The sequence below is a fragment of the Pundamilia nyererei genome, unplaced genomic scaffold (genome assembly GCF_000239375.1).
Source record: "Pundamilia nyererei isolate P.nyererei 1_Seehausen unplaced genomic scaffold, PunNye1.0 scaffold00069, whole genome shotgun sequence".
Taxonomy (NCBI): domain Eukaryota; kingdom Metazoa; phylum Chordata; class Actinopteri; order Cichliformes; family Cichlidae; genus Pundamilia; species Pundamilia nyererei.
Genome location: NW_005187470.1, coordinates 663,712 through 686,261, shown reverse-complemented (window position 1 = coordinate 686,261; position 22,550 = coordinate 663,712). Strand labels below are relative to the sequence as shown.

The 22,550-nt window shown below is 39.4% G+C and overlaps 1 protein-coding gene across 3 annotated transcripts in view; it reads right to left on the bottom strand.

The window, feature by feature from the left end:
- Window positions 1-22,550, bottom strand: part of adkb (adenosine kinase b) — a 125,195-nt gene that overhangs the window by 3,264 nt on the left and 99,381 nt on the right. For 2 of the 3 annotated variants that reach the window (XM_013911705.1, XM_005736381.1), the window contains 2 exons: window positions 14,896-14,931; window positions 9,647-9,761 (listed from right to left, as the gene is read on the bottom strand). In XM_013911705.1, the coding sequence (XP_013767159.1) occupies window positions 9,647-9,761; window positions 14,896-14,931 (151 nt within the window). Of the gene's footprint in view, window positions 1-8,652; window positions 9,376-9,646; window positions 9,762-14,895; window positions 14,932-22,550 lie in introns of those variants that run through there. The other variant, XM_005736383.1, reaches the window with a different exon arrangement.

Genomic DNA, 22,550 nt, shown 5'->3' with positions numbered 1-22,550 from the left:
GCTACAATCAGTAAACATTTGGCTTTAAGTATTATATATATAAGAAAACTATGAGAACTGTTCTATTAGGTTCATTAGCAAATTAAATAATTAAGTATTATCTTAGCGTGGATGACAAGGTAAATATGATGTTAGATTAATGGACAAATTTGCAACATCCCTCATCCAAGAGCAGCAGATCCTCCAGCGCTCTAATAAATTAAAAACAATCATAGAGCAGTTGTGGCTGTGACTCATTTTAGTTCAGAACAGAATCCATTAAATGAGGCTCTCTTTATTATCTTCAGTGAATTATATTGCTTCAATTATCAGTAGCATATGCACTTCAAAGAGACTTCCAGTTTAAAGGAGAGGAAGAAGGAAAAAAAAAGAAACAAAATTCTACCAGATGACAAAGTCTCGAGGTGTAGAGTGACATTAAATCAGCAACTTATGTCAGAACAATCTAAACCACACACACAATCTTCAAACAATCCAAGGGCTCTGGTGCCGACGTGAACCTTCAAAAAGGTGCAGGAGACAAAAGACTGACATGTGGATAAAAGGAACAAGAGGAGTCTGACAGACCTCTTATTGAGAAAAAGAGGTTGGGAGTTTAAAGAGAACACGAGGAAAAAAAACTTCCAAAAAAACTTGTTTAATGAGGCTCCCTGCTAATCCAACAAGAGCTTATGGAATATCTGCACTGCAGATGAGACTTTGCACATTATAATATTTTTGAATACCTTTCTTTTCTCATCCTAAAGGGCAAAAGATACACAACCTGGAGCTGAGCACATGCTCAACACCCGATGTAAAGAAAATTACTGCACTACGCTAGCTGAAAGACACACGTGGTCAGGTTGTGCTTGAAAAAGACATCTTTCAAGAGCAGTTTGGGAGCGTGTCACAGGTCAGGAGCTGAAGACGTATCAGATTAAGAGTTATTGTGTTTTCCTAACAACACAATCTCTTTGTAAAAGGAACCAGCCGATTGTCACTTTGATAACAAATTAAAATAATACAACAATCCTTTCAGGATCAGCTAATTACTAGCGTAACGACTTTGCTTAATTAAAGCCACAGATGAAGCTCGAGCATCCTCCTCCCTGTTCAAATGATTAACTGCACATAAATGTGCTAATAATAAATTACAGTTTGTCATCTACTCTACGCTTAAGAATCTGAAGTCGTTAGATGTGGTCGCCTTTAAGGGATGCACTTTGCAGATATAAATTCGGGCGCGTTAAAATTCGAAGCCGCTGCACTTGTTCTGCATGAAACTGGTGTTCATTAGACGACAAAAAATGCCTCTTAACAGGGAATATGTGGGTGTAAATATGTCTACGGGAGTTAAATATTGAAGCAGCAGAAGGAGGAGTCAGGTCTCATTAGGAAAACAGATCAAAAACGAGGTAACGTCTCAGAAGAAGTGACGCTCATCTCTGTGATAACACCACCCAAAGGTGACAGAATTCATTAAAAAGGGCTCGGATCTATTAGACCTACTGCTGTTAGATGGGTCTTTTTTTTATTCCCTGTGTCTTACTGGCTCCTTGTTTGTCTCAATATCAATTTTATCCATCATGTAACTAGTTAAATACATATCTGCATAAAAATAAGTAAATATCTGTAGGTAGGGTTTCCATTTGTCTTTAGTATTTGGTTGCACGCAGGTGAGCAGATGATTCACTGAATTGCAGTTGTAAAGATTTGGTTTTTCATTAGATCTTTCGTAAATGCTGATTGGCAGGTGGAACAGGAAATTTGGACCGCTTTGGACTAGATATCCGCTGGTTACAGGAAGCCCTGAAAAATTCCCCCCAGTCATGCCACAAAATCATAATCAATATCAATCAAGAGTCATCAGCTCTGGATGTAAATAACACCCTCATTTGACCAAAATCCAATTTTCCAAACATCTGCGGTTTGTAAGATGAAACAGTCAAATGCAGCCTCAGAAGGCTGTCAACTAACATCCTTGCAAAGTCGGGATTATGCGTTCTGAGTCCGCAAGTCTGCTCAGGTCCCAATGACATAAACTTCGTCATCAGGCTGCAAGAGTGAAGGTCAGCGCAGATGTCCACATGCCTGTCTGTTATTTGTGACCGTGCAGCCTCGTCTGCCGCAGATTTATATTACAATCCATCAACTATGCATCTGCTCCAGGCAGTGGACTTCAAAGAGGTCGAACAGGAATAACTGCTCGGCTATTCATGCCCATGTTTGTAATATAATTGAGGGCAAATGCTGGAAGGTGGGTGTTCCTGATACTTGGCTGATCACGCTTTACTGGAGCGAGCTAGCCAAGCTAGCTGCCTCTCAGTAACTTTGTCCATATACAGCAGGCTGATTAATCACTGCAATGATCACATTCTCCTACATTTTTAACTGCCATGTCTGGATTTGTGCTTAAAGCAATTTCATCCACTAACATTAGAGGAGTTGAATAAATGTTATTTGTTTGGCTGATGCCTGCTCTGGTAAAGCAATAGAACCATCATTCAGTGACATCACCCTCCGTCCTGGGTCTTGACTCTGGGTTTTAAGCATTCTGTTTAATTCTTAGTTCTCTTATTACTTTGATTTATCTTATATTTTGCTATTTAGTCTTAAGCTTTTAGCTTAGTTCCAGCTTGTATTTCATTAGTTTCATCCTCAGTGTCTCCCTTCATCTCTTTGTCCTGTGTTAAGTTCACTTGTGTTCAGTCCCTCTACTCATTTCACATTTTACTTTTGTTTACTTTAATTCCTTTCAACTAACTGTTTCGTTTCTGAAACACATCCATGTAAATCTTGTAAAAAAAAAAAAGATATAAAAAACATTTGTTTTACTATCCATATATTGTTTTTCTGTCATCTTTTTCATCTCACGCTCTCTCTCTGTGGTTCCTCCCTGATGCTGATTGGCTGCAGAGGCTCACCTGGAGGTGGAGGAGGAGGAGCATGGCTTCTCTCTTACATCAGCACCAGTCTGTCTCCTCAGTTACTTTTAGCAGTTTTGTTTATTATCAGGCATAAGCTGAAAGTTTGCAGTTATAAACAGTCTAGTTTTAATTAGTTAAGTTCTATTATCAGTAATATTAGGTTAGAAGCGAATATGTTTAGTTTAAGGCCCTCTTCCTATTTGTTTCAAGAAATATCAAGTCTTATTTATGTTAGTAAGTAATTATTATGAAAAGCTCTACAACCAACAGCAAAGTGGTAGCATGTAATATTCCACTTATTTAGGAACTGGAACATATTTGGGGGTTTGTCCGGGCTTAATTTTTACCCAAACCTCAAAAACAATAATCTCTGATCCTTCTAGGGATTGCTCAACAAAATAGTGTAACTTTCTGTTCTATCTTTTAGTCTTTTTAAATCTGATGCATTTGTAATGATAAAAAGTAATGCTCATAAAACATTGTGACTGCTCAGCTCAGTGTTGGCAGCACAGTGCTTTCAATGCCATTTCCAGATCCAAGAAAGCACATAAGACATCTTACATTTAAAGCCTTTATTCATGGGCAAAGTTTTTATACTCCTGCTAGGCCAGAGTTCATATAACCTCAGCGATGCAAATTATCGAATCTGACTGACATATTACCTCGAGTTACACTCCAAGAATTCTCCAGCCGTCTGCAGCAAAGATCTCACTGGCAAAAATCAGCCATGAAAATCACAATAAATAATAAAAAAAGAAAAGATCCTGCCAAAATACTCTGTTGTTTCTGGCTTGTCGAACATCTGAACTCATTTCACAGTAATGAGGTCGGCAACATTATTTCCAATCAGCATAACTCAGCTGTACTTATTTTTAAACACTACCATATTCCCGTTCCTAGAATTGAGTCTGACAAAAATGAGTGAAGCAGCAGATTGGCGGTGAATATGTGGGAGTTGTAGTATGGCTGTGCTTTGACAGGTAACCTGCACCAGAGAGGAGAAAAAAATGAGGAAAAAAACCTCAAAGGAATTCAAATACTTCCTTCCAGTAAGCTATAATTGTGTGCTTTTGTTAATTCACTCTTCATAATTCCCTCATTACAACTCTTGAATGGTGGTGATTAAACTTAAGAAATTCTTTCAACAGGCGTCTCTTTGAAATGAGTATCAATTAAGTCCTTTATTATCGGCTATTCTTTCTAACAATGACAATTCACTGCACAACAGTGACTGAAAAAGGCTTTCCTTTAAAATAAGTGACTATACGTGCAAATAAGACGACCTCCGTATAAGATGAAAATGAGCATATGGAGCTTTTTCTTTTCTTTCTTTTTGACTCTGAGATTATTACATGCTATACTTGGTGATGTTCCAAACCTCAATAATGTTGCTTTGACAAGTTGATCAAATAGCTGGCAGGTCATTAAAATTAACTTTGATTCTGTGGCACTTTATCATCTACACAAGTAAAACAATTAATACATCATTTTAAATCCTGAGGTACCCAGCGACTGGGAATTACACATGAATATTCAGCTAGAATTCATGAGCTAAAGTGCTCGACAGAGTGAAACATCTTTATGCGAGAAACTTCCCTGAGAATACTATTTCCTCTTCTGGAATGATTCCTGTTGCGTTTCAGCCAAAAAAATTCGGAGCCTAGAGAGGAAAGCAACATTACCGCTTTCTTGGCAAATGTGACAGGTTAGAAGCAAGTTGACATTCAATCTGTTTCCCCGTCATAACCAGCATCTTTGTTCACAACTGAGTTAAGGAAGAAGAAGAAGAGAAAAAAAAAGAAAAGAAGGACATATGCCTGTAATTACTGTAACCGCAGGCAAAAGATCATCGCCAACCAATATCCTTTCAGGGAGTCATGAAAGAAAACACTTCAATGTGAGACGCCAAGGAAAAAGAGAGGAGGTCTTTCTCATAGCGCAGGCGGTTAATTGATTTTGCCTATTATGAAGTAAGCAACATAAATATCCTCCTCTTTAAACCGACTACTGAGACGTGCTCAAGCAGGGCTTCAAATAATGCTACGACGTTTAATTTGGGGCACTTCTTTAACAAACTACTGCAAAAAACGATGTTATTTGGAGGTGTGTGTGAGTGTGTGCATGTGTTGCAGTCAATATTGTTTCTCCATCTGATGCAATTACCATGTATAGAGGAGTTTTTTTGAAATTTGCCTGCCTTGCCCCCCCGAGAGCCCTAAAACTCGCAGAGGAGCCGAGTCAGGCTTTATCAAGTCCTTATCAGCGATTAGAGCAGCAACCCCTGCTGAATGATCATTTATTAGATCTCCTCACCGTTTAAGGTTCAGGGCACAATGATCTTAATTACTGCTATAATGGGTGTATAAGCAAAAGCCCAGTGTAGTTCCGCAGTGTCAGTGGCAGCTAAATAAAGGGCCATTTTCCCCTGCTCCCAGCTCTTAAAAGGCACGTTTGAAGCGGTGGTGTGATGAAAGGCTCCAAATGAAGGGCAGGGGGGGAGAAAAAAAAAGAACAATAACAAATTGACATCTCTTTTTTGGAGAATTATACCACGGGGGAAGGCATTCTCCCATCCTTAATCACTATAAAATGGTTTAACATGACATGCAGAGGCTGGCAAATGATCAAATCCTGACAGGAGGACAAATTGCAAACAAAATGAGAGATCAAGTTTATTAGAGCGCCGCCTCTGGGAAATGAAAATCTTTAATTCTCTTTTTACATTGACATTTATTTGGCTGGCGTGAACAGTGATGTTCACACACAGACACACCACTACGGATGCACCTACTACTGTAACTGCTCCACTGCAATGATAGCACAGTCAATGACATTTATCATGTTTGCCTTTGTAGCTGACACCTGAAACACATTGTCTTTCATCCAGCCGGCATTCATCATGTATTTTATATAAAGTTCACGGGGGCGCACGGCTGTGTGTTCATGCAGGAGCAATGAGGGAACCAGGCAGGAATTATCCATCACTTCCAGCACAATGGATGGATTCGTGTTGGTTTTTAAATGTCGGGACTCTCTTTAAAGAGTTCCTTTTAAATTCTCATGAAAGGAAAATTCACTTCGAGGAATTTGACTTTGATAATGAAAATTCAAATGAGCCTTTTCGATTAAAATATATGCTTTTAATTAAGCCCGTGCAGTAACGCTGTATTATCGCTTATTAAGTGGAATCATTTTGGGGTAATACTGACACATCACACTGTTAATTTATGAAGTTGTGTGATTAAATTAACAAGAAGAAAATGTTTGAATCTTTGTTGTGGAAAGTTTAAATGAATGCGAAACAGCATATATCAAAGCTGCCGCTGTCCACCCATCAGTCCAGCCATCCTCTTAACCGCTTTTCCAATTCAGGGTCACAGGGAAGATGGAGACCATCATAGTGCAAGAAACTGGGTACACTTTAAACCATTCAAATATATTCTAAAGAGCTTGGAAAGAAAAGCGTCTGGACTTCTTTATGTTACTTGAAGACGTTTCACCTCTCATCCGAGAAGCTTCTTAAGTTCTAGGGTCAAATGGTGGAAAGTCCCAGATTTAAGTCCTAGGGGAGTGTCATGAACCCCATTTTGATCCTCTACCTAATCACACGAGCCAAGGTGTGAAAATGAGTGTAGGTCACAATCAGCCAAGGTTTCGGGTGAGCTCATTGCGAAACCTAGCCCCACCCTATCATGTGATTTCCTGATTTTTCCTGAACAGGGGGTTCATGACCCCCTTTTGGGGACACTCCCATAGGGCTTAAATCTGGGACTCTCCACCATTTGACCCTAGAACTTAAGAAGCTTCTCGGATGAGAGGTGAAACGTCTTCAAGCAACTTAAAGAAGTCCAGACGCTTTTCTTTCCAAGCTCTTGACTGAGAACCTTTCCAGATACATTCAAATATATTGTACAACAAAGAGCCACAGGATCAGATGCAAATAAATTTGATTTGCATATTAAAATCACACCTCATCTTGTACTTTTTGTTTCTTGTATTATGCTGGTGTGTTGTAGATTTTCTTTATTTCAGTTTGGATTCAGGTATCAAACAACCTTTTTAAGATTAGGCAAAAAACTTTCTTTTTCAATAAAAAAGGACCCTGAATCCTTCCTTAGTTACGCTGCAATCGGGCTACGCTGCTGGCTTCCCACGATGCACTTAGTGTTTCTTCTTCCTCACCATGTGTTTATGCACCACTCTGCATTTAACCATTACTCATTACTACCCTCTGGCATCCTGTCTCCCTCCCCTCACCCCCGATGGTTGTGGCAGATGTCTGCCCCTCCCTGAGCCTGGTTCTGCTGGAGGTTTCTTCCTCTTAAAAGGGGAGTTTCTCTTTCCCACTGTTGCCAAATGTAACCTGACTGTTGTGGTTTTCAGTGTTATATTGTATGGCCTTTACATTATAATATAAAGTGTTTCGAGGCAACTGTTGTGATTCGGTGCTATATAAATAAAATTGAATTGAATAATTATGATGTGCGTCTTCTTCTCAGTTTGTTAGCAGCAATTATGTTTTCTTATTATTACTATTATTTTTATTGGCCATTGAACTAAGTTAATTCAAGGAATGGCATGATGTGCTGACCGTAATGCAATCCCATTATCATTTAGCCAGAAACATCCCAAAAAGTTGATTACTTTTCATCAATTGTTTAAAATTCCATACACACCAGCTGCATCAGCACATCTTTTATACACCTAAAACTTTCCTATAATTTCAAAACTTCTATATTAACAAGCATATTTTATTTAAGCTGTCAAACTGTGTCTGTTCTTTGAATTGTTGCGGTAACAGACTCATAAATGACTAAACTTGTAATAAGAAGTCCACTAGGTTTACAAGAAACGGTGGATCGATTCCAATCCACACAGTCTTATCGCCACAGGCTAAAGATGGATAAAGGTCGGCAGCATCAGTGAGGGGGCAAATTTCTCCAGCTGACTGGACAGGTCGCACCCCCAGGCGTATGGCTGCGCTGAGCGGGGGGCTTTCCCCTCATGGCCGAGAGGTTTGCTGGACAAGGATTTAGGGTGAAATATCGCGTTTGTTTATTATTTTTATCATTGTTTATGCATCAGAAGTTGTTCAATAAACCATATTTTTCAGCCACAGTGAAGTTACGAAGAAAAACCACTTGTTCTTGATTGACGGATCACTACATCTCTGCATCTATACCCGACTTTTTGCAAACTGTGTCACAATTATTGTAAAATCCCATCCATACATATCAGCAGCATGCTTGATAATAACAACACCTTTTGTTTTGTTTTTGTGCATACATTTGGCATAGTGCCATTACAGGCACACTGGGACATATAAAAATATTGTGTATTATATTTTGGTTAATATTCATTTAACTACTCAATAAATTTTTTTTTAAAACCATAAAAAACATTTTTAACCCAGAAAAATGGTTAAAAAATGACATTTTATAACCTAAAAGTTTGTTCATTCATTTACAATTATTCTTACATTTACTTAATGCAAAGTCAGTCTTCTTTGAGCTCTTATTTTGGTCTCCGTCTGAAGGAGCACCATCAGGTAACTGTTAATGGACAGGTAGCTTAGCGAGAATTTATTCCAGTGCTATCACTGAAAACGAAAAAAACCCCCACAAAAAATGCTGAAAATGAACCAAACTTAAACTACAGCTTTCCACAACGATACAGTATAGTTGTGAAAAACTGCACAGTCAATTAAATATTCTGTGAGCTCATCACTTTAAGTGTACACGTTTACGTTAAACATAGCTGATTTATGCACTGTTAACACAAAAATTTACATTACAGCTGCTTTATTCTTTATCAAACCATCATAGTCTTTTGAGAATCTGGACAAAAAGGCAGCATGGTTTATAGATGGAAATAAAGGCACCAGTAAATTAAACCGAACGTCAGCTTATAAATACTCTTTCCAGCAGGATGAAATTGAGAACGCTGGACACATGTGAGGACACTGTCCTGCAGCGCTAACACTCTTGCTGTTGCACTGCCTCTCCGCAGTCCCCAGCGATGAGTGATATGATGGAGTCTTTACCTGAGGCTATCTCTCCCCATGCACGACTAGTCGGAACTGAACTGCAAGGGCAATGAGGAGAGACGCCCCGTGGCTCCAAACAAAGGTAAAGGCTTCCAGCAGTAATCGGAAACTATCGTCTCTCCTCACGCTGCTTAAACCTGCAACCCCTGCTCAGTTATGATGACACTGCCATTTAATGTCCTGTTAACAAATATGCCCCGTATCAAAGGAAACTGGATTGATTTGAGGGGCAGCTCTGTCAACCGCTCCCCAAGGTCACTCTGCCAGCGTTTTGCAAAAAAAAGGAAAGAAAAATAGGGCAGGATGTAAGAGTTGAAGCATTAAAAATTGCTGAGGACTGGCCTGGAGTCTGTCCAAGACAAAGTTAGAAGTACTTCACAAATCAATGCCTGCTCTCTGCATCCCCCACGCTTCTTTTATGCTCTGAAATGACAGAATGTAGTGCAAGCATTCTTTTTTTGAAACATCTGGTGTCAATATTGGAGCTTAACTTCAAAGAAATTACTGATAGCATTCTGCTCCCTTCAGTCAGAGATCTAGCATCTATTTAAGGCTGTGTTCTGCAGCTTCGAGATATGAGGTTTAAGTGAAGGGTAAAGATGTCCAAAAGGGGCCAAAGATGGGATGGCTTCGAGTGGAAAATGTGTGTAGATAAGCAGACAAAAAAAGAACCCTGAAAAGAAAAATGGCATACCGACAGTTGCGACGGTGTCGTCCTTGCCCTGGGTGAAGACCACCACTCGCTGCCTCTTCGTGTTCTCCTTGGGGAGGTTTTGGGTTTTCTTTGCAATCTCTGCGATGTCGTCTGTCTGTGAAAAACACCAGACCACCGGGTGAGAATGTGTTGAGTCGAGCGAATGCAACATGAGGAGCAATTTCTGAAGAGTTAATCAAAGATCACGCGTGTGACTGAGAGAGGTCAGATTTTTCCAATCCAGGCAGACACATCAAAGTGATAATGAAACCAGATGGGCTGTGAACCCATTTTGAAACAGATCAATAGGGACGCTCAATGAGGCTTCCACGCACTTACTGGAGAATTGCGAAAATATTAGAATGTCATATTCCCTAAGTGAGATGAAAATAAGCGTGTTAAGATATGCTGTTGTCAGATAAAGCTACTTCTGCAAGCTGAAGGGATAGGTGGTGCGTGTACTGTATCATTCTCTTCCTGAAACAGGCCATCTCTCCTCAGCATCTGCACTGAATGGATATTCTCGCCTGGAGACGACAGAACTCTCCAGAGTGCTTGCCTTTGATCATGAGAGGGATAAAAAAACCCACACCTGTCAGTGCTACTTTATTATTAACTCATCATGATGTACTATGAGCAGGTAGAACGTCTTTATCGCCGTCTCGCAGTGGGGTGGACTGCTTTTCTGTAATACAGCACATTGAGGAGCTAGCATTAGGGATACTAGATGCCTCTAGCATCTGTATCAAAGCGAACGCTTGAGCACCTTCAGGGGTGAGCAAATACTGTGATTATGGGAGTAATCAGAAAGATAGGCTCCAGCCCAGTACCACCAGGCTCACTGGCTCACTCAAACCAATGAGCTTTTTACACCTTTAAATGCTTCCCAAACGCCCTTTAATCAGGCCTGAGAGGTCCAGGGAGACCCAGGGCTGAGGAAAAATGGGTGTAACACTCTAAGTAAGTGCTAATGGTGAGGTTAATACAGAGGCCGTTAGCAGACGACGGCGAAAAAAAAGAGCAATTTGTCACTGTGACTGGATGTAACCACAAGCACTCCTCCAGACACTGAATGCAAAACCACACAAGGCTTTGGCACATTGTCACCCTTGGGTTTTATGTTCACTGACATAAAAAAAAAGGGGCTCCACTCAGCTTTTAGGAGCTAAAATGTTCTAAAGGCCAGAGGTGGTAGGGCACATAATAACACAAACACAAGTTTACAAAAAAAGGAAGAAAAGAAGTGCCACATGGCTCTGATGGCTGATTCAACAGGTGCTCTTCAGTAAAATGATATTTTAAGTTTACTTTTCAAGCAGTTCAGCAGGAAAAGAAACCTCACACGACTCTTCATTAGGATCTGACAAAGACGCAATCAGTCAGCCAACACCCATGACATGGTACGCAACCCATAAAAATAAAATAAAATATCCAATCCATGTTGAAAAAAAATCACAATAAGTGCTTTGCAAAATAAATAAATTAGTGCTTTACACTTTATTAGTGCTGGTTTGATCCCAGAAAAAGCCACCAAACCATCAAGAACTGCCTCAGGAAGGGCGTCCGGCACATCTGCAGATCCAATATATGCAGAGCTACCTGTGTGAATGTGTGAATAATGGAGCAGCTGAAAGTAGCTTTAGTATCAACAAAAGTAAATCTGTAAGGTAAATAAGTTGTGTGCTACATACATAAAATAGTAAAAAGGGTGTAAATGTTTTCTGTAAAGAGTTTTGTTTTACAAGGTGTTTCATTCCTAAGCTTATCACACTAAATGTGTCAAATGGAAACCCAGCATATCCAACTTTATCACATCGGAAGCTATCGTTAAAGCTACGCTAAAGTGAACTAAATAAAACATCACCAAGTGCTAGTGTTTAAGTTTTCAAAGTATCTTCCAACTACTAGTCAGAAAATAAACTACCAAAAAAAATTAAAAATGCAGAAAATCTACCTTGTTGTTCAGACTTGAAAGCTTACTGGCCTGCAGTGTTACAATCCACAGTGTTTCTTGTTGAAGGAGGTTTTTTCAATCTATCACCAGCTCCCATATAGATAACTATCACTTCTAGAGTGAGCACTTTTATAGCAAAGCCACAAAGAGGGGGGTCAAGGGTGCGATCAGCTTCTTTAAACTCGCCCAGTAGCAGTGATGACGAACACGCCAGTCACTGCAGCTCAAGTTTGTGTCTTTTGGAAACAAACCAACAGATGACTAAAAGACAAGACAGGAAGCTGTGAGTCTCGCTACTGGTCCACTTTCAGACACGTGATTTAGAAATAATTTTCTAATTGAATGTTTACTTCCCTACATATTTTGAGATTTCATCCTTGCTCGCTTTAGTATAAAAAACTTTTGACGTGCTACAATTGGATCTCCTGGGTTAGCCTTTACACGTACAAGCACACTTAACTTAACTTCCTCCTTTCTGCCAGGCAGAAACACTTACCTGACAAGCTCCCGGGGCAAAACGATACAGAAAATAACGTTCAGCGCGAGTGCAGACAAATGACTTGACAAATGATATGGTCAATTTGGTTTACTACTGACAAATGGCAATATTTACAATTGTGAGGCAATTGATCAGACATAAATCAACAAACCGTGAAATATGAAAGCTCTACAAGGGTGTTAAATTGTGTTTCTGTGTTGAAGCCAGTGAGAAACTGATCGTTTCCACTGCATGCTGCTTGAGAAACACTGCGAGGGAGAGATTCAATTAGAGCTGTGATGCTGAGTTCTTTGAGCATTTAAAGGAAACAGATCACAATCAGGCGACTGTGTTCAGATCTGCTGATTGCTGTTTTGGAGAGGAAAGCTTTTTATCTTGTGTTTAAGCTGAAGAAGGGCTGCTGTCATTTTTGTTAGTCATCCATAATGTGATGATAACAGTGTTTCGGGATACATGCGGCGCTTTAGGGTCATAGAATCCAATTATACTTCCCTCAAAAGTGCCGACCTTCCCCAATTAACCCGGACTTTTACTGAACTTCAATCGACCTCAGTGGCCTTCATATGTTTCGTTTCAGACAGCAAGTCTAACTTTTTGTCTTCTTTTGAGTCGGCAAATGTTAAAGAACTAATGTTTTTGGCTATAAGACTAAAATAAAAAACTACAAATGATAGAATATAATAATAAAATAATTGTAAGGTAAAAATGATTGTTTGAATATTGATGTTTCAAGAAAACCTACTCTGCTTTGAACACAAGCCAACTTTATTTTACTTTTTAAAGCAATTCAAACCATTAGAATATGGTTAACAGGTGGTTTTCTATGGCATCAGAGGCTGCCACTGAACTATGAATCGAACAAATGCCTTCTGCTGCTAAAGGCAATCGGATAAGGCTGAAAGCTCTTCAAAATTTCTGGTAAGTGGATCTTGTAAGACTTGTAAGACTTTTTTAATCTAATTACTTGTGGAAGCTTATAAATGAGTCTTAAAATTAATTTATTTAATTAATATATGACATTTTAAATTATGGAGACCGGAAAAACCTAAAAAAGTAAATAAATAAATACAGTAAGTAGTTTAAAAAATGTGTTATTAATATCCCAAAATCCATCAAGATATATGATAAAAAATCTTTCTAAAAATAATAATTAAAAAAAGCATAACTATCATGGTATTAAATATATAAAACGAGACTTAAATTATATTTCCGTACTTTAGTACAATATTTGTTCATAACCTATATGCATAGCTTGAATAACAAGTAAGTATAAATGTAAAAACAAAAAATAATAAGATTATTAATTGGGTTTTTTTATTAGCATTTAGTTTAGTTTTTTTTTATAATAGAGTAGAGTAGAGTAGAGTAGCCATTTATTGTCATTGTACATGTACAAGGAAACTGTGAAAATTATGGAGTTTTTCGAAATTTTTTGGGCCGTTTTTGACCTCTATACATTATGTAAAGATGACAAAACATATCCATATGAACTCATACAGGTGTACTGTGTATTTGCAAAAAAACAAATTTCCTCCGCTAACACTGCCTTAACAATTAATCCCCCATCTCCGGGTTGAATCAAAGTTTTACAGGCTAAAACTGTGCATATTCATATTTTTGAGGACTTGCCAGGGTATGACTGGTCTACGGGAGCCGGCCTGTACCAGCAAAGTTTAAAACTGTCACCAGAAAGTGACGAGAGGAGAAAAAAAAAGCGGTGAAGAAAACATCTTTGAACCACAGCCATCTAGAAATGCGCCAAGTACAGTACACACCACCGATGTTATCTGAGAAATCACATTCATCCAATGCAATTTCGCAGAGTGTTCTGCCAAATCAGGTTGACACGGAAAATGTCAAAGAATTGTAACTACTAGGAGAGTCTTCACTTTGCCCTTTGTGGGGTTTTTTTTCCATGTGAGGCCCCTCCATTACTAACACCTCCCCAATTCCACCACCCCCCTACAGCACCACCACCTCCGCCTTCATCCCTTCTCCTCTCTTAAACCTGTCACTGCCATCAGGATTGCATTTCTATTCCAGTCACGTTGATCACACCGTTAGTGATTCTGGATGACAATTACTCACACAGAGCAGAGACATATTCAAGGCAGCGCTACCTCTGAAAGAGAGAAGGCACTTAAAATACCTGAGCCCATGTGAAGGGAAGAAAAAAAAGCCTCGCATATCGGCTATTTGTGTTTTGATTTTTGCATTTAAATAGCAATGGAAGGAATATGCAAAAACACGAGGAAAAAATAGACTAAGGGAACGTTCACTTTACACTTAAGAGACAGCCCCACGTTAAAACACACCGTGCTTTCTGTAATCTTCATTTCCATAATCCAAAATCACAGGTGGCTGTAATTTGGTTATTAAAAGACGACGGTGCGCGCTCAGTGTAGTGTAATGCTATGGCAGTGAAGAGGAGACATACAGTATGCGATCCCTGAGTGCAATGAAGATAATGAGGAGGCTTTTTAACCAGGCAACCTGATGAGCCCCACGCCTGCAGAGAAAAGCTTGAAACCATGCCCAACTTCTCAGCTTCCCAAGAGGCTTTTCAAAATTCAATAAATAACATCTGTAGGCGATGTTGGGTGCAGACCTAGCAGAGTGCGTCATAACAGAGAGCTGGCTGAACAAAGAAACCATGACGACTGCCAGGTTTCCATAGCAACTGCTGCAAGGCCTGGAGAGTATAATAGCACATCAATCACTGTCCAAAAAGAACTTCATTATCAGCAAAAATAAACCTTTAGGATCTTTTTAGTGTGCAATTGCTGGTCAACTCACCTCAAAGCCCAGCTCTTTGGCAAACGTGGCCGCCTCCTGGAAAAGATAAGACACAGACAAATGAGCAGTTAATTACAGAGTCACAAACAGAGCACAGTGTCGCACACCAGACGTGAAGTAAAGACATCTCGCTTCCCTCCGCTCCTCGCATGTCTGGCCATTTTCACTTGAGAATAAGTAACCTGAGTTATTGTTGTTCTGCCAACTCCTGATTTAATAGGCGTGCAGCCCACCCATTTAAACTACAGCCTGACATCATCTCATCTTACCAGAGCAGCGTGAGATAACACCCCATCAGCCTCCAGCCTTGAAACCACCACTGAAACCATGAATATGTGCTAGTGTGTGGGAATCCCCAACACTGCAGGCATTCAGCGCCCACTTTATGTTGCTTTAGTCTCCTAACAGGTGCACTTAAACGTTTATGCAGGCTGTAGCGAGTTAATCGCGAAAACCGCTCACTGACGCCGTTTCATATTTTAATGTAGTCTCCCAGTGGTCGCAGGTACAAGCTGGTGTTAGTAAAAAAAAATCTAAAAATAATACACTTATAGCATTACAGGGCTCACAGAAACATTTAAAGTTTACTTCTATAACAAAGTATATTTAGCAGCTAAATACACTGTAAAAAAAAACATTTTAATGCATTCTCTGTAAAATTACAAATCTAAAAATATATTTAAATTTAATACATAAAACAATTAAAACCAATGGAAAAATATATATGGGAACAACTTCAAAGTAAAACCTTTTAAGTATCTAAATAATGTTTTATATTATATAAAAGAGATAAACCACCAACTGAATGCCAACCGAACCATATCTGAAATGGGCATCGGCTGGAAAATGAAAATATACATAAAAAAACCCCCAAAAAAATTAACCAATAAATGATGCATTTAAATACACTCAGAACAGCAGTACTAACTACTGCTATAATTGATTCGTCATATTGTGCAGTCGTTAATGTAAAAAAACAATGAAGCTGTCTTCCAAGAACATGAACATTATCTGCAGTGTGGTAAGCTGTGATGTACAACATGTGAGTAATAAATAGGCCGTGTTACGATCCTCTAACTGATGACAGAAGCCGTTGCCTGTCAGCTCCGAACGATGTCACAAATTGTGACAGACAACCTCCTGCACTAAATTCACTTCTGACCCCAGACAGGATAATAAGTTGATGCTATGATTCTAAATAATCCAATTATCTGCAGGAGGAGGGTGTGTATGGGAGGGGGTGTGGTGTTTGTGTGACCTTGGGGAGAGGTTGACAACCTGGTCCTCAAACAGAAGGGGAGGAGATGACATGGAACAATAAGGTTACTGGTCCCTGGAGGAAAGCCTCATGGCTCCCTGGCTTGGATCAACATCACAGCACCAGCAATATGTCAATTCATCACCCCACCCTGCGCCCCTCACACACACACAGGCTAGACAATTAGCTGCTGTAGTCGAGAAGCAGTTCTGTAATCAGCAGAAGGTAGTGTTCGCTTTTAACCTCTCTTTGCCTTTTCAATCTATCGAGGGCTTGGGTCTCACATTTATTTTCCTTTATTTACAACCACATATTGACTTTTCTCCTCAGGAACGCTCCATCACCAACTAGCACGAGGCAACGCGCAGGGACAAGAGCAGCCTGGAAAAATGTCTTGTCAAAACAGCAATATTTCATATCAAAGCATTTAAGAGACACACGAGTGAAGGCTGGAATAACTATAGTGCTGCTGAGCAGTGCATGGCTCTGCCTCTCTCTCTCTCTAGTTAGCAGCTATAATATTTGTGAGAAAAGCCTATCGAGAGGGTGTGGGTGTAAGAAGAACAGATAATTGAAGCAATGTCTATGAGCCACATGTGTACAGTGTAATCCCTTTTAGGAATTTATTAATTTCTAGTTGTTATGAATGCCAGCATCAAAAATATGTTGCGCTGTAAAGCTCGGCTAAAACTAATATACTGCTATGATAAATATTGCATGGCGGTAAATATGCAATTACCGAGACTACCCATACAGCCAATAAAACTGGAGCGATGGGCAATTAAAGCCACTGTTCCTTAAGGAGCTTATAGCGTTAATATTCAAAAATCTTATGTTTCAGGCTGCGCGTGTTGACATGTGCTGTTTTGGGATGTTGTGGTAGACGGTTTTTAAAATGACGGCCCATGTGCTTCTACAGCTGTTGCAGCAATGACAAGTGCTTGGAGTGACATCTGGGCGAAATCCTCTCGTGCTCGAAAAAAAGGAGGGGGAAAAGAAAAAGCATCTCGTTTGTTCGGAGATTGCTGTGATTGCACGCTCGCCTTTCATGATCTCCTTCGAGTCCGATTCCAAAAAAGAGAGACAGAGAGAGAGGACTCTTGCAGATCTCAGGGCTTGCATGTTCTCCTCCTTCTCCTCTTCGGGCAAACAAGGTAAAAGATAACAAAGCAGGCAGAGTGCATGAGCCCTCTGCAGCCATAGTTAGTATAAAGCTATCAGAATGTGTGAGATGTTGCTGCTGTCAGAGGCTTAAACAGTCAAAGGGATATTTTTAGAGAGCTTAAGCTAATAATCCAGAGCCCCGTCGGGGGGGTGGCGGGAGTCTACAATTTCTTTGCCAAGCAAAATGAAAGAGGAAATACACACTTCATGCAAAGGGCAGTTTTCAAAGTTTAACACTTTGTTTTTTATGACACTGTAAGTGACAGGAGCCTAGCGGGCCTTAAACAGTCAGAGCAGAAGCTGTATGTTGCATATTTTCTGTGAAGTTATTTATATCGTATAGACATTTTTCCCCCTCCCTCCTTTTAATGAAGTTAAACTGCTGATTTTGCATTCAATCTGAGAAACCTGCAGTCAACTGCAATTTCTTTTGTCGCCTGGGGGAAGTGAACAAGCTATGAACATATGACTACAAACAATCTTGTTAGCAAAAAAGTAAGTTATTTACATAGCCCATAGACAGAGGACAATTTCCAGTATTTGGAATCATATATCAGCCACAAGGATGTAATCCTCTGCTTTTAGCTCAGTTTTGGCCTCTACCAGCTTATTGTAGAAATGTCTGGCTCTTGGGATGCTACATTAATTTAATGAAATAGTTGCTGTAAATAGGCTCTGGTGTTATTTTTTTCAGTTGTGGAGCAACGTGTAAAACGTGTAGGTTTGGGTAGATGGTTGGGGAACAAAGATAATAAGTGAAAAAAAAAGTGCTGAAGGAAACTGCAAAGTTGAATAATAATTTTCCATTTGTTCACCATTATGAATGAAACCTAAGACTTTATTCTTTCTTTATTCCGTTAGAGTTTCCTGATCAATTTGACCTTTTAGGGGGGAAAAAGAGGCCTACACAAGCTTTCAGAATCACCACAGTCATCTTTGTTTCTCTGAATAGAGAAAGTGTATTTTTTTTTTTGAAGATTTCTATTTATTTAAAGTTCCTTTTAGTAATGTACACGTCAATAAAAAACCTGGGGGCAAAACAAATTCCACTCTGTAATTTCCCTCCTCCAGTTTATGGATCAAATATGGAATTAATCACGTTTTCTGTATTTGTGTGCGAATGTAACTGATACATATTTCTCTTTTTCTACTCAGTCCATATCTTAATATAAATGTTGTATACAGTATGGTTTATGATGATCCTGATGAAGGCCAAGTTTGTTCACTCACCAAACACTTTATCATGCACACCTTAACAATACCGCATCAATTTTTCAGATGAACTGGTGCTAAAAAGATGCTCTGAGATTTTGGTCAGTATTGACATGGTAGCAACACACAGTTGCTGCAGATCCACGATGCCAATCTCTTATTTCACCACAACCAAGAGGTGCTCTATTAGATTGATATCCAGTGAATGTGGAGGCCACTTGAGTATAAAGAACTTATCATCTTCAAGAAATCAGTTTGAGATGATCTGAGCTTTGTGACATGGAAGCAGCCATCAGTAGGTGGATACACTGTGTTCATACAGATGGACATTGTCAGCAACATACTCTTTAAACTGTGCCTACTTTGTACCAATGGGTTCTAACTGAGCCAAGTAAACATCCCCTACATCTTTACACCACCATCTACCTAAACTGTTGATACAAGCCATCCTTTAATGTTGTTTATACCAATTTCTGACCCTACCAACTCAAACTGGGGCTTGTCAGACCAAGGAATGTTACTATTTGCAAATAATTCCCTGTTCCCAGCAAATACGAGATAAACCCATCGTAGTCTTCTGCTGCTTTAGCCCATCAGCTTCAAGGATTGACATGAGATGCTCAGAGATGCTCTTCTGCATGCCCTGGCTATAACAAGCATTTGCTTGAGTTGCTTTTGCCTTCTTATCAGCTCACTGCGTGTGTGGATATTTTTCTTTGATCATCATAAAGACATTTTCACCCAAAGAACTTTTGCTCCCTGGATATTTTCTCTTTTTCAGATGATTCTCTTTAAGAATGGATGTGTGGAAAAATTGATTTGCATTAACCAGCAGTTGTAACTAATAAAGTGGTAGTTAAGCGTGTATACTACAGGTGTTGCTAGACCTCATAATGAATTTGATTCCAAAAGATTGGACAATTTGGAACCGGTTCTCAATTCCTATCCTATCCAAATCATTTAATGCATTGCCAGTTAAAGTACCAATACATATAAGGACACCCAAGAGAAAAGAAATTAATAAAACTGTCTGAGTCGTTAGCTTCCAGGATAAAATATTCCCAGTAGAAAAAAAAACACCAAACAAAACAAAGCAAGTAGTGAGGTTTTTTTCTCCTCTGTGTAACAAGTTGTCGAGCATATGTCACAGCAGGAGTGCGTCAGGGAAAAAAAATCCAATTTCAGTGTTTTAAAGAATCTAAATCAAAGAGCAAACCTCAGTGCTAAGGTTAATAAAAGTTGATAAGCTGAAAAGCGAACTCCCCCAGGCTACTCAGAAAATAAGCATTTATTTGACCGTTAGCCCAAGCGATGCAGAGGCAGAAATTGAATTGTATTTGACGTTGTGGTTTTTTATTCCTGGGTGCAGCCCTGACAAGTTTTTCACACCAAAACCTCTGTTTTCTTCTTCCTCTATATAGGGGCTCATTTCAAATACCTTAAGGTTTTAAGGAACCATAAAGAAGACAACAGTTTTCTATATGTAGAAATGATCACGCCTGTAATGATATTTGGAAATGACTGATCTTTAGAAACCATTTAAAATAAAGTGAGCATGACTGGGTTATAACACGTCAAATAATTCAGCCACTTATCACTACTTACAGATATAAGTATATGTATATAACAATGGCATATGGCGTGTTTTTGTCATTCCCTACATGTCAGCGTAAGACATCACTCAGGCGAGTCAGACAGCTTTCATAAATGCCCAGTATAAACAACATCTGGCATTCAACTCAAGTGTTTCCAGTCAGATTACTACAGTATACATTACAGGGCAGTGGGTGGGCGGGTGGGGCGGGGGGGTTGGAGACTGAATAACTAATCAAGACGATGACATCGGAGGGGAGCATCAGTGTCCTTGACGTGGCCTCGGGGTCACAAACATATCTCCTCCTGGATGTCAGGATGTCAGCCCTCAGCACGAGTCCAGGTGCTGCCGAACAGGAAGCTGCCACCTCAAAGATATGCGGGCGGATAACAACCACAGGTGATTATTAAAACGATCATGCAAGCTGATAGCAACTCACTCATGCTGGGTGGAAAGAAGGCAGCGCCCTGCTACTGTGCGGGACAGATTAGGATGAATAAATCACCTGTACCGAGCCCTCCTGAAGCTCCCAGGAGAATGCAGCAATTCTGCTCAAGCATGACATGCCACAAACATGGGGGTAAACACACGCAGGAACAACACACTCCAGAAAGCCTGGAGTCGCTTTTACTGCCTCTGGGAATTTACTCAACAGCAGCTGATGGTATTTCACTTCAAGTTTTACTGAGCCATTAAGTGGCATGTTTCATCTTCGCCTTGATATTTTCGTACATTCAAGTGCAATCGCTCAGATTTTAATCTGCAAGTCAGTGTATGTTTATAGATAAACTTACATCAACCGCTTTAATCAAATCCACAGAAGAGCTTTCTCAAACTCTGAAATGTGTTTGAGTCACGCCTCATTTCTTTATGTTTTGCTAGCAAAATTGGAAATAGCTAGAGTGATTCATTGAAACATGTAGAAACATCATGGAAAGACACTATAAGAGGCAATATTCAGTCAATATTTGGTAAGGCCGCATTTACTCTTCAGCACAGCCTGAACTCTCTTAGGCAAGCTTTCTGGTCAATTATTTTAAGTAACCTTAAGGAATAGTTCTCCAGGCTTCCAGAAGGACATTCAAAGCTCTTCTTTGGATGTTGGCTGCCTTTTGTTCCGTTCTCTGTCAAAATGATCCCACGCTGCTTCAATAATGTTGAAGTCTGGGCCTGGGGAGGTCGGGAATGAAGCCATTTCCAAAATATATATTTTTTATGGTGGATCAAAATTAGACGGTACTTTTCTGCATTCCTAATTTCATCAGTTTTGACAAGATCTCCAACACCGCTGCATGAACTGCAGCACAAAACCATGACTGAACCTCCACCGTGCTTTACAGATGGCTGTACACATTCACTGTTGTACGTCTCTCCTGACCTCAAACTATCATTTTGGAAATCATCACTCCTTCAGACTTGTTACCACTAAACTTTCAGTCCAGGTCTTAAATAATTTTTATAACTCAACCCTTCCTTAAGAATGGCTTCTTGACAGCCACCCTTCCACTGAGACCACTTCTGATGACATTTTAGTGAACAGTAGATGGATTAACTGAACTTTGATGGAGATTTTGTTTATCTGCTGTAGTACAGGTATATAGCATAGTTGTCCAGTTTCCTAAAACTTTTAAAGATATGCTCCTCACCATGACGAGATATGCCAAGTTTTCCGCTAACAGCTCTTTGGGAATCACCTTGTTGGTGTAAAAATGCTATTTTATGCCTGTTAAACGTTATATTTGGCTTTTCTCATAACTTCGACTAAAGAAATGGGAACAACTCGTGTATTTTTGCTACAGCCTGCTTGTAACAAGGTCCCTAAAATTTTAAAAGTGGTGCTCCCATTGAGTTAGGGGCCTTTTTATGCTCATAGAACCAAAAAAAAAAAACATTCCACTGAAAACATTTAGCTACAAGGACTGAAATGAAAAGGAGTGAAAAAGTAGCCAATGTCCACATAAAAACTTTGAACTTCAGAAAACCTTGGCAATTATTGCTCAAGACCTCTTAAAATTTACAAGATCGTCTGTCTCTTTGGAAGGGAAACTCTAATAAAGATGCTAGGTTATAAAATTCCTACACTGTACATGTCATGCCATTGTGCTTTGGGTGTATTTAAAGAGAATGTTTCTCATTGTGTAAATATTGCTCAGTGATGGTAAAAAAAAAAAAAAAAAAAAGTTATCAGAAAGAAATGCTATAAACCAGACCCTCCAAGTCTTAAACAATGGATAGACATTGTGGGGGAAAGGATGATTTTCTCCCTAAAGTATAGGAGAGACACCTTTATCGCCTGTATGTCAACCTTGGGACAATATTCTGAGAATATCATTTGTAACAATGTTTGCAGTATCCCACCTGTTTGTGTTCTTTTAGAAAAATAACAACTTTTCATTTAGCACGTATATATATATATATATATATATA